This window comes from Sinocyclocheilus rhinocerous, unplaced genomic scaffold, assembly GCF_001515625.1.
Source record: "Sinocyclocheilus rhinocerous isolate Xijiao unplaced genomic scaffold, SAMN03320098_v1.1 scaffold2740, whole genome shotgun sequence".
NCBI classification, from domain to species: Eukaryota; Metazoa; Chordata; class Actinopteri; order Cypriniformes; family Cyprinidae; genus Sinocyclocheilus; species Sinocyclocheilus rhinocerous.
In genome coordinates this window covers 236,030-249,023 of record NW_015658750.1, presented here as the reverse complement: position 1 = coordinate 249,023, position 12,994 = coordinate 236,030, and the positions used below count along the sequence as shown (strand labels likewise).

General features: G+C 37.3%; 1 protein-coding gene across 1 annotated transcript in view; it reads right to left on the bottom strand.

The window, feature by feature from the left end:
* Window positions 1-76: 76 nt before the first annotated feature.
* Window positions 77-12,994, bottom strand: part of LOC107722885 (Fc receptor-like protein 5) — a 15,826-nt gene continuing 2,908 nt past the window's right edge. Inside the window, exons 3-8 of the mRNA XM_016531379.1 lie at window positions 8,889-9,161; window positions 8,375-8,509; window positions 4,182-4,352; window positions 3,829-4,110; window positions 1,681-1,923; window positions 77-120 (exon numbers count right to left, since the gene is read on the bottom strand). Of these exons, the coding sequence (XP_016386865.1) occupies window positions 77-120; window positions 1,681-1,923; window positions 3,829-4,110; window positions 4,182-4,352; window positions 8,375-8,509; window positions 8,889-9,161 (1,148 nt within the window). The remainder of the gene's footprint in view (window positions 121-1,680; window positions 1,924-3,828; window positions 4,111-4,181; window positions 4,353-8,374; window positions 8,510-8,888; window positions 9,162-12,994) is intronic.

Below are 12,994 nucleotides of genomic sequence, written 5' to 3'. Positions count from 1 at the left end.
GAGTTCCTTTAATGACCATGATTAGTTGATCTACAGTATAATGTCGTGTGGATCTGTCGGATTAACATCACGTAATTCACCCATTTCTCCTGAAATACCTGAAAGTAAGTGGCCAGTGAACTGGGAGAAAAACAGATTAAACTCAATGGTTACCTACACAATGTGTATATGATAGGAATAAAACACGTCAAATTTTAATTGAAAGGATTATTATTGCCACTTTCCATAGAAATCAGTGTGTTTTTTTGCTAGTACTTAATTGAAATGTCTATTTAAATGTCTGAAACCTAAAATAAACTTTATGCAGTTGAAAACACTGAACAGTTGTGATATATGAAAAGCACTGAGTGCGTCTTTATTAGCATAGCCTAGGTAGGGTATCTTCTTGTTTTAGGGAAGTTCATGATTGATTAAAAATCCGTAAATATAGCTTGACATTTAATATATTATAATATTTTACTTAGCTAGTTTTTGATTAAAGTTTTTGTCTTCTGTGTAAAAATAACTTTCCTGGGTATATATTTTTGTAATAAAAATAAGCTTCTGTTTCATAAACTTGGTGCTGATGTAAAACATTTAAAAACACACAATGTCACCATAGCCAGCAGTTCTCACCATGTGCACAATAGTATGCAGCATTTTTACACACCAGTCAGAACAACAGGATGTGTAAAAATAAGCATGTGAATTCATTGGCTCTGGAAACAACAAACTTACCAACAAATATTTAGAGATTGGCATGTAAAACCTTCAAGTTACACAGTCACATAAAGAATTTAACAAAGCATCCGCTTCAGAATGATAATAAAAAAAAACTATATAAAACAAGGAAACAGTAAATCTTAAAAACATACAGAGCATTGCAGCGATACAAATCAGGAATCTTATGCTAAAATAAGGAATATACTGTACATGCATGCTTACAAATTAGTGTTGTGCTCATGTGCTTATAATGTGAAGCAGGCAAACACAGAAACAGCAAATGGTTAGCTATTGTGGATTTGAGTGACTTCTGCATTTCTTACACAGTGAGAACAAAAACTAATGGGATTCATTCTTGCATTTAAATGCAGCTGTCACTCTCAAAACAACTGCCAGTCGACAAGTAAAAGCTTGTGAATAATAATAATAATAATAATTAATATAATTATTAATAATAATAATGAGAAATGAAGAGAGATTCAGGATGAAGCTGACATTTCCCACCATCACAACAGAATGTCAAATAGAAGTTTCTTCCTCTTCAACAGATGAAACTGTTAAACACACACACACACACACACACACACAACCATCTCAGAATTCAGTTGTTTTTTTCTGTGTTTATTGCTACAATCATCTTTTAACTATATTAAAGCAAATTTGACTAAAAAGACAGACAACAATGTCTTTGTCAAAGAGAAAACTACACAAGAGGTAGCTGTTTGTCAATAAAATATGATTACAGTGGCTTCAAATAAACCAGACCTTTTACCTCTCATTCTGCAGCATTTGAAAATCAGCACGACTGTCACTAGCAGATATGGACAAACTGCCAGTACAGAACTGAGTGTGTGGAGGACAGAGATCTGAGATTCTGAATGAGACACGGAAAAAGAGACACACAAGCACTTTATCATGTACTATATCTGAACGAGAATATAAGAAATAAATCAGCTCACAGTTTCTATTGACTCTCACCTCTGACTGAGATCCAGCTCTTGGGTGACTCTCCTCTCTCTGAGTGTTTGCAGTAGTAGAAACCCTCATGTGACTTTGAGACAGTAGAGATGATCATCTCTGTAGTTTGATTCTGGATGAGTGATCCATCTTTATAGAAATCAGCTCTGAGGTTTGGTGGGCTTGTATATGGATATAAGCAGCGCACAGTCAGAGTATCTCCTTCCGTCACAGGATGAACAGGACTCTCCAGAATCACACCAACTACATAACAGAGGAAACACAAACTTTTTGTAAATGGAGTAGTTGACTGCATTGTATAGCTTTCACTGTTATGATTAAATTGCCATTCCACTGTCTGCGTCTCTAGTTTTTTAAAGCAAAAATGTGTTCCGTGTGAATGGGTCCTTAACCCTGCTTTGCTGTTCCAGAGTTGTACAGTGTGAATTGATGCCATGTTAAAATGTTACGGTTAGATGCTTAGCAACAAACACCGAATCGTGTGCCTCATCCACATGCTTTGGTCACAGTCACAGAAACACCACCTAACTGTACAAGTATAAACTGTCAAAGAAAATGTCAACTGGTGATGGAAAACATATCAATTGGAGTGAAGAAGAGACTGTTTCATTGTTACCTTTATAGTCTGAAAAGTCCATTCAGGAAAAACGACATAGTACAGTCGGCAATACATGAGGATGCACAATGCTGTATGTAAACAGGTCGCGTGGTGCATTTGTCCAATCAATGATAATGACACCGCATGACATCCCTGGTGCCCATTATAAAACACTTGCCAGATATGATCATACTGAAATGTTCTCGTGTAAAAAGCTGTCAGAGAGCGCACATACACGGTTTGTTTATTTGCACACTAATAATAACGGACTCACGTGTCTAATAATGAACGACTCCTGTATGTCACTGTAATTGTCTTTACCTCCATTACAATTGTCATCCATCAAAATTTTACTGGTAAGATACTGGTTTGCTTTATTCAGGCCATACAGCCTAGTGCTGAATTCAGCTTAAAGATAATTAATAGAGGTATGTTTGTTCCCGCCAATCGTTGCACAAGTTAAGGTTACATATGATGACGAAAGCCCTTCCAGAACACAGAGACTGCACTGCAGTCCCTGAAGTTCTAAAAATATATATTTGTATGGAAGTCTATGAGAACAGTCTACGCGATTCTTAGCCAGAGTGAAATCACCCAAAAAGGGGCGGTACTCCACATAATGTGATTTGACGCTGATTGGACTATATATCCAGAGGCAGAACAAACAGTCTAGAACGGTGACGGCTAGCTCACTGTGGTTGAATGTGATGGAAAACAATCCCTCCCTTTCACACTTGGTGCGTCACCCTAACGCCCTAATGAAGAAACCGCCCCTGAATGACATTATATTCCCCCAACAACCCCATTTTATCTTCTGCATCTAACACCAAAATGTTTTTTATTTCTTGCCACAGCCACCTCTTGTTTGCTTGCTGGTTGACTTAAGGACTAAATAATTATGTAATTACTTTCTACACACGCTTAAAAATAAAGGTTCTAAAAGGGTGTTTTCACAGCGATGCCACAGAAGAACAATTGTGGGTTCCCATAGAATTTATTTTCTTAGTGTAAAGAACATTTTAATAATCTAATGTACCACTATAAAGAATAAAGTATTCACTATAAAGACACTTTTGTGCAATTGAAAGGTTCTCCTTGGAAGCAGCAATGCCAATAAAGAACGTTTATTTTTAAGAGTATAGATCCCAGTTAAGAATACATCTCGAATCATATACCACAAATATATGTACTCAACCGTCTATTGTATGAATTATATAAGGTTATCTTGTCATCCAACATCAGAATCTGATAGCCACGCCCCCTCCAGTAAGTAATTAAAGCTGTGACAGCTGAGTATATGAAGTGAGCAACATTCCCACACTTCAGTTTTGTGGAAGTGCATCATCTGGGTATTTGACATACTCTTTTTATTTTTGGAATTTTCAGTGTGAACACACTAATCACACTATTTATGCTATAAAAAAACTACAAATATTATCTGGTGTCATTGGCCTCTAAAAGGATGAAGACCCCTGCTTCCTGTACCAACCAACTTTATGCACTGACTGTAACTGCCTGTGAAATGAATAAATACAGAACTGTATACTCACTGTGTACAGTGATATTAACAGGATGATAGTTCTCTCCAGATTCAGTCTGACACCAGTACACTCCAGTGTTTGATGGGATGGTAGAGCTGATTTTACATGTAGACCCTGTTTGTGATCCCCACACTGATGATGAACAATCTTCCAGCCCCCAATGGTCTGTGTAACTTCTCACTCTCCATCTATCAGAGTTACTCTGGTCCTCACAACTCAGAGAGACAGAGACCAGGTTGAAGTGTTGAGTTCTGCTGGGACTGATGATCAGAGAGACTGGAGGAGAAACACCTGAGAAGGAAATTACAGCTACAATTTAGAAATGTTTTCAATTTGAGCATTCAAAAATGAAAAATACTCACCAGTGACCCATAGTGGTTGTTTGTTGCTGAAGGCTGTCTTATAGGCTGGTTGTCCTCTCTCTGCTGTGCACACATAAAGTCCTGTGTGATTTAGAGCAGCAGAACTAACAATGTAGTTTCCTCCAGCTCCTCTGCTGCTGTCTGAGAGCAGAGCATATTGACCACTGCTGTCTGTATAAAGTCAGAATGTGCAATTGTCACTGTAAAGATGTATTTCTAGGTAATCTGACATTTAAAGTAAATATAATTGTTTTAAATGTTAAAGGGATAGTTCACCCAAAAATGACAATTCTGTCATTAATTACTCACCCTTATGTCGTTTCAAACCCGTAAGACCTTCGTTCATCTTCGGAACACAAATTAAGATATTTTTGATGGAATCTGAGAGCTGTCTGACCCTGCATAGACAGCAATACAACTGAAATGTTCCCAAGTCCAGAAACGTAGCAAGGAGATCTGTAAAATAATCCGGGGTTCAACCTTAATTTTAACGAAGCTATGAGAATAATTTTTGTGCGTAAAAGTAAAAAAAATAACAACTTTATTCTACAATTCGTCTCCTCCGTGTCACCCTGTAGCGCCATTTTGGAGAGTATCAGCTGGACGTAAACAACGTATGATCTTCTGTGTCAGCTGCGTCACACGGATACGTTGTTTTCGTTCAGATCAAATCACAACAACGTAGGAAACAGATCTGGCGTGATGCAGCTGACACAGAACAGCATACATTGTTTACGTCCAGCTGATACTCTCCAAAATGGCGCTACAGGGTGACACGGAGGAGATGAATTGTTGAATAAAGTTTTTTTGTTTTTTTTGCTCACAAAAATTTTTCTCGTAGCTTCGTAAAATTACAGTTGAACCCCTGATGTCACATGGATTATTTTACAAATCTCATTGCTACGTTTCTGGAATTCTGTCTATGCAAGGTCAGACAGCTCTCAGATTCCATCAAAAATATCTTAATTTGTGTTCCGAAGATGAACGAAGAAGGTCTTACGGGTTTGAAACGACATGAGGGTGAGTAATTATTGACAGAATTTTCATTTTTGGGTGAACTAACCCTTTAATGTCTCCTAGCTCAGCCTAATACGCAGAGGTGGATTTAAGTAATTCGTTGGATGAATGTTAGCACTATCAAAACATTTATCGGTTTGTTTGAGCATTCAGATCAGTCAGACACAGCAACTGACCCTTCACAGGGAGTTTGATTGACATGTGATCCGACTAATCATAATGCTGAATTTGTCATTTTGTCCGACAAACAAACAAGATAGTAGAGTAGATAAATGTCTGTGAACTTGAACTTGAAAGTGGTGTGTATTGATGTCTTTCCGCGGTTAAAACAAGATACCTTCTTATGTTCATTCATGTTATTTCATGCTAACTAGTAAAGAGGGAGAGATGATCGGTTCACGTGCATACCTGTTAACACTCCCGTTTTTCCCAGTGTTACGAGATTTTCAGTTTCTGAGATTTTCGGTTTCAGTGGGCAGAGCATACATGAATATTCATGAGTTTCCAGGACTGAGAATTTTAGTTAAGGCTTCTTGTATCTCAGCAGGTTTAATGGATTATTTTAAAAAAAAGGTAAATATATTTTCAGCATTGCACAAACGTATGCCTAAACAAATCACCTAAATCAGCATATTAGAATGATTTCTGAAAGATCATGTGACACTGAAGATTGGAGTAATGATGTTGAAAATTCAGCTGTGCATCACAGGAATAAAATATATTTTAAAATATATTCAAAAAGAAAACAGTTGTTTTGAATTGTAATATTATTTCACAATGTTATTGCTTTATTGTATTTTGATACACTAAATGGAGTTGTGGTGAGCACAAGACACTTCTTTCAAAGACGTAAAAAAAAAACTAAAAAAAAAACTTAACTGATCCCAAATTTGTGAACGGTTTTGTAAATTGTAGTTATGATGGCCTGTGTTCCTATGGCATATGTAGTCTATTCCATGGAGACTGTGTCTGTTCCCAAATTAAAGAAGACAAATAAAATGTTTACTACGGGATGTAGAAAAAAATCTGATTGCGATTATACCTATACTTATAGGACAATTAACCATGGTTTTATTATAGTAAAACTGTAGCAACCATGACATTTTTTTTTTTTTTTTTTTTGGGGTTCAAACCATGGTTTTGATGCCATGGTTCTACTATAGTAATATTGTAGTAATACTAGAGTACAACTGAGGTAACCATGACTATAGTAACCATATTTATTTTAAATCATGGTAAATTTTGTAGTTACTATGGTTTTACTGCAACAGTCATGGTTAAACCATGGTTGTTGTAGTAAAAATGTGATTTATTTTGTTTATACTATGGTTTTACTACAAATGCTGTAAAACCATGGTTAATTTTTGAAAGAGTACAAATAATCATGAATTGAATGCTCCCCATTTGTAAGTCACTTTGGATAAAAGCATCTGATAAATGTAAATGTAAATGTATTTGTATATTATGTTCATTGAAAATATTAATACATTTGCTGTTACTGAGAGTGGTGTATAACGTTTTTGATTTATTATTGTGTGGAAGAACATTTTGGGTAGTTTGAGGAATTAATTATGAACCATGGACCGACCGTGGGCAGCCAGCAAACATTTATTATAAAACAGCGGCCCAGTAGAGGACCACTGTCAGAGAAATGGTGACTGCCTCTGGTGGTCCACTAGAACAACGATGAGCAAAACGCCAGTGAACCGCGGTTGGTGTCCCCTGGTTGGCCGGCAACTTTGTCACCGGTGGTCCGCCACTGGCACGTGTTAGCTGGGCCCAAACACCAATCAATATAAAAAAAGACAACACAAAATGTGATTTGATGAAAGTACACAGATATTTTCTGGGATTTCTAGGCATTGTATTTCATGTTGCATTTTCTTAATGTTGCGTATTATTTCTTGATTCCTCACAACTTGTGTGCTTTTCCTGGGCGAGTCGGAGTGAGCTCTGTGCGGTGCTAATAGAGTCTCATGAACGCGAACGTCATATAGGGTCCATGTAAATTTTCATGTGTTTGGAGTGAATGACTGTGGGTAAATATGGGCATGTTATTAATTATTTGGGATTTAAAACACCTGTCGTGGGCAGAGTTGTGGCCCTATACGCTCACTATGCAAGTTGCGTAGGGCCCTGCAAATTACGCAAGGCCCCCTCCTGTCAAAGTGGCGCAGCACTATCAATCTAGTGCAGAGAAGAGGAAAAATGGGCAAGAAAGTGAGCAAGACAACGGTAAGTGATGAATTTTAAAAAGATGATGTTGAAATGGTGGTTGCTGCATCGTGTTTAATTCGGCATTTCGTGAACGTTTTGAAGACACTGTGCCAGAAGACGCTTGTGCCAACAGTGTCAGTGTCATGCATGGTGTTATTATGGGCACTACAAAATACGTGAATAAAGCCTAGATACCTTATTATTCGAATTGTTTAGATTTTTAGAACACATATTAGTTTTTCTTAATATATATATATATATATATATATATTTATATATAATCATATTAGTGACCAGTTAAATTTGACAGCACTGCGCATTTGCTGCATAAAAATTTGGTCTGATTTTCGCATTAGTCTGAACAAAATCAGCAGATGGGCTGAATAAAAATGCAAGTTCATTCTCTGACAGGAGGTGGTGCGTATGGCCACAATAAAAGGCCACTCTAAAATGTGCAGTTTTATCACACAGCACAATGCCACAGATGTCGCAAGTTTTGAGTGCTCACTAACACAGATTTAGACAGATTTGTGAACAATATTTGAGAGAAATAGGCTTTTTGTGTACATAGAAAAAGTTTTAGATCTTTGAGTTCAGCTCATGAAAAATGGGGGCAAAAACAAAAGTGTTGCGTTTATAATTTTGTTCAGTGTATATCGTGTACCCCCAGAACACCTGAAATATAGGCTACAGCATGTGTCGCATGGAACCATTCATTTGCGTCTTTTTTCGAAAGCTTGATGCTGATCATTACCCACTGCCATTATATGGAGGAGCACGCGCGGGACTTGTTTTTTTTTTTTTTCGAAAAAGAAAGAAAGGCATACGGCATTAGAATAGCACCAGGGTGTGTAAATGATGACTTAATTTTAATTTAGGGGTAAACTTTAAGCAGTATTTTATTTTAATAAAACCAGTTAATTCTGATGTTATCACATGAAGCATATTATAACTTATACCTGATGAAAGAGTCACAGTGCACCAGCTGAATGTCCAGCCTGTAGAGGAGCCGTAAACCTCACAGATCAGAGTCACTGGATCTCCTTCAGTCAACCACTTCTGTGGAGAAACACTTAAAACTGCTAGGGCTGTATCTGAAACAGAGAAATCGCTCATTAACCACATGTAAACATGCACTGGTTTGGGTGGTTTATGAGACACAAATTTGTATAATGACATGGGCAATGACATAGGTATTACAATGTGAAGGTGGTTTATGAGGACACTGCCTGTGTCCCTGTAATTCAAAAGGCTTAAAAAAACATACTAAATGGTGTTTTTTTTTTTTTTTTGAAAATCTAAAAATGCACAAAGTTTTCTGTGAGGGGTAGGTTTAGGTGTAGGGTTCGGGTAGGGTGATAGAAAATACATTTTGAACACTATAAAAACCATTACGTCTATGGAGAGTCCCCGTAAACCACCAATACCAACATGTGTTTGTGTTTGTGTGTGTGAAGAGATGATCAAACTCACCTGATACTGTCAGTGTAACTGCATCACTCATGTTTGATATGCATGATCCTTCTCTCTCTGCTCCATAACAGGAGTATTTACCTGCATCTGACTCAGTAACAGGACTGAATGTGTGTTCCTGCAGTTCACTGAAAGCATTAGCTGAACCATCTTTATACCAGCTGTACTGCCAGCTAGTGACTCCTTCACCATCAATGTCACATCTGAGAGTGACTGTCTCTCCTCTGAATACATGTTGATCAGGTTTAATGATCACTTTGGGTTTTGGTATTTCTGTAAAATGACAACAATTCACAGTGAAAATAATGTGCTTACTTGATTCTGGACTACAACCTTTTATTTCAATAGGAAAAAGTGCTGCAGAAATGTATCATGACTTCTGCATCATGAAATGCAGCAGCTTCTCACTGACTGCTCAACAAGGCTATAAATGGCTAATGGTTGTGAAAACCGAGAGGACAAGTAAAAAGAGTTAACATATTTTACAATGACCGATGATCGAGACAGAAACTGAAATCATTTTGTTCAATCTCAAGACTTCAGAGGTATGGAGATATTTCTGAAGAATTTTTGTACACTGGAAATGTTTTAGATGTTTCTTGTCACACCTCAGAACTGTCATGTGAATAATTTGCCTTATTAAAAAGGTGTTTGTAATGCAACAAATGTTATGCTTATTGTATAAAAGGCTACTGGAAAAAAAATACTTTTAATGTAGAACTTTTATTTTGATATTACACATTTACTTCCCATAAGAGGTAATGTTATTATAGTTCATTGAGTACTGTTATTTTTCACTGCTTGTTGAATCATTGTATAATACAGAGATCATCAGCTGTGTGCATATAAGTTTTTACCTGCCTGTCATTTGGATATCCATTGGCAATTTGGTCTCCAAAGTGTTAGTACATGACCACAAAGTATGGGCTTGTCCAAATAACCACAATTGTGGTCTTTGCACTTGACCACTTGTCTACTTACATGACATATTTCCTGAGTTTGGTCCAAGTGTTCAAGTGGGCGTGGAGACCACAAGTGTGTGTAGAACTTTTCATTATACCCAATGGCAGAGACGGGCACTCGAGTTAGTCCCCTTGTCCAAATACCCACACTTGTGGTCTTTGCACTTGACCACTTGACTACTTATATGACGTATTTCCTGTATTTGGTCCAAGTGTTCAAGTGAGCATGAAGACCACAAGTGTGTGTAGAACTTTTCATTACCCAATGGCAGAGATGGGCACTCGAGTCGCATTTTAATAGACTTCAGACTCTACTCCAGACTCAACCTAAAATGACTTCAGACTTGGCTCGACTCGACAAGAAGGACTATTTAAACACAAATAGGAATATTTTAAACACACCTTGAGTCTTTTATCCTTAACAACTGATATCTAGGGATGAGCGTATCGATCCTGAAGTACCGATATATCGATACTGATGCGAGTATCGAAAGTATCGATACTCAAATAAAAAAATATCGATACAAAGGTGTTTTATTTACCAGTGATTTTGTTTATTTAACAAAAATTAATGCGTACAACATGCATTAAATTGGACGAATAACCTATGTTAGCGAATAATTGTGTAGGATAGAACTAGTTTCCTGCTCATCTGAACACACGCAAATGCTGCAAGACAAAACCAATCAATCACAGAGAGCGTTCACTCACTTCTGACAGTGCATTCAAACAGGGCTGCGTTTCCCAAAAGTATCATAAGAAACCATTGATGCTTTTGGGAACGGCAACCCAGAACAATGCTTATCACAGGATAGAAAAAATATATATGTTTGAGTTATTTCACAATAAATAAACTGAAATTGTAGCCTACATAGTTCGTGCAATTACATTTATTTAAATGTAACGTTAAAGTTCATATTGATCATGTTCTATTCTGTAATGTTAGTATAAATCATACACAAAAAGGTTGCATTTAATGCATGCAACAGCCTGTCACTGGCAGTCCCTTATGAAAATGAACCATGATTTTACTAAAGTGACCGTAGTTCAAACTATAGTATTTGTAGATTTCCATGGTTACCACTATAGTAAACATGTTATAACCATGTGTAAACAAACCTAACCTAATAGTTGCAATTAAGGCATATTGAATGTTAAAATAAATTTAAAATATAAAGTTAAGTGGGTATCATTACCCATTTTACTCTTAGTAATTTAATAATTTCATAACTTAAAAGTTCAGTTTAGAGTTGATCAGGTTGTTGATTGTGGCCTGTGGAATGTTGGTCCACTCCTCTTCAATGGCTGTGCGAAGTTGTTGGATATTGGCAGGAACTGGAACACGCTGTCATATACGCCGATAAACTCCTTTAATAATTATTAAAAGCTGTCACTCTCCTTATCGCGATCTGTGGGCGATTCAAGTCCTGCTCTGTGTTCTCTGCTAATAACCCCACTGTGAATGATGCGAGCGGCGTTATGTTGTCAGTGAGAAGATGAACATTCAATTCACGGGCAATAGCTCTGGTGGACATTCCTGCAGTCAGTATGCCAATTGCACGCTCCCTCAAAACTTGCATGTCTGTGGCATTGTGCTGTGTGATAAAACTGCACATTTTAGAGTGGCCTTTTATTGTGGCCAGCCTAAGGCGCACCTGTGCAATAATCATGCTGTCTAATCAGCATCTTGATATGCCTCACCTGTGAGGTGGATGGATTATCTTGGCAAAGGAGAAGTGCTCACTAACACAGATTTAGACAGATTTGTGAACAATATTTGACAGAAATAGACCTTTTGTGTACATAGAAAAAGTCTTAGATCTTTGAGTTCAGCTCATGAAAAATGGGGGCAAAAACAAAAGTGTTGCGTTTATAATTTTGTTCAGTGTATGTCAGTATTAAACATGAAAAACAGTTTTAGTGTCTCATTTCATCAGAAGCACAACTTAATTTGCTCTACTGCGTTTATGTTTTTACCCCCGGACATCTCACCTCCAAGGATTAGACAGACGAAATGAACCCAGAGAAGAGTTCCGTGTGAAAGAAGGCGGAGCCTTAGTGCACATCTACTATGACGTAATTGTCATGGACCAATGGTAGTACGAAGGTGTTTTGCAGCCGGAATGAACTTTTCCGTAAAGTTCACTTTGGCAAGCCGTTTCAAACTCCCAAAACGAACTTCATTTTGGCCGGATTTTGTTCAAAATAATGTCACATCAGTTCGTTCTTCGATTTCGCTTGAAGTATATCGGGGCCTTTACTCCATCAACAGAACCATACAGATGACATTACAAGATTACAAGACACTGTGTAGTGTGGAAAATTAATTAATTAATTTATTTATTTATTTTGTGAAAAACAGTATTTGAATTGATTTCCTTGTGATTCATATCTCGGACGCGAGCGCTGTTGCATCATGTTGCGAATCAATTTCTCTTTCAGGTCAGAAGCAGCGCGAATGCTTGTATGTCAGATATATACCGGGACATCGGTTTACTGTCTGGGATTTGTTGTGTCAATCCGTGCCGCATCCAGTGTAGACAGAATCGCCAGCAGTGGTGTATAAAGTACCTGAAAGCCATACTCAAGTAAAAGAACAGATATCTTACCAGGAAATGACTTTGGTAGAAGCTGAAATCACCGTTTAGAATATTACTTGAGTAAAAGTCTTAAAGTATGTGATATTTATTCTACTTAAGTACGAAAAGTATTTTTTCATTAAACATACTTAAGTATTGAAAGTAAAAGTACAAGTAAATGCAAAATGGAAAAGAAGCAAATAAATACATATAAAAAAAAATTCTAACACAGCTTGAGTAGCAAGATTGTGTTCAGTTTCAACTCTTTCTTACATTTCACAAGTTCACACTTACATATAACTAGCTGAAGTATGGTAATGCATATTTGGCGTGCTGTCCGGGGAAGGGCTCCGAGCTCGGGAATGGTCCTAACCTAGAGTACCCCCCCGTATAAGTGTAGTATGAACTCAAAGTGAGGAGATGGGGCGGATGAGGGATGCTGATAAACTGTCAATGGATAGAGGTAAGTCAGCTGTATTTATGCCATGGTGTTGATTAACTTGAGTGCGCTCCACCTGTGTTAATTAGGCTAAGTATCTGACGCGCTCCTCCCGAACCTTGTTAA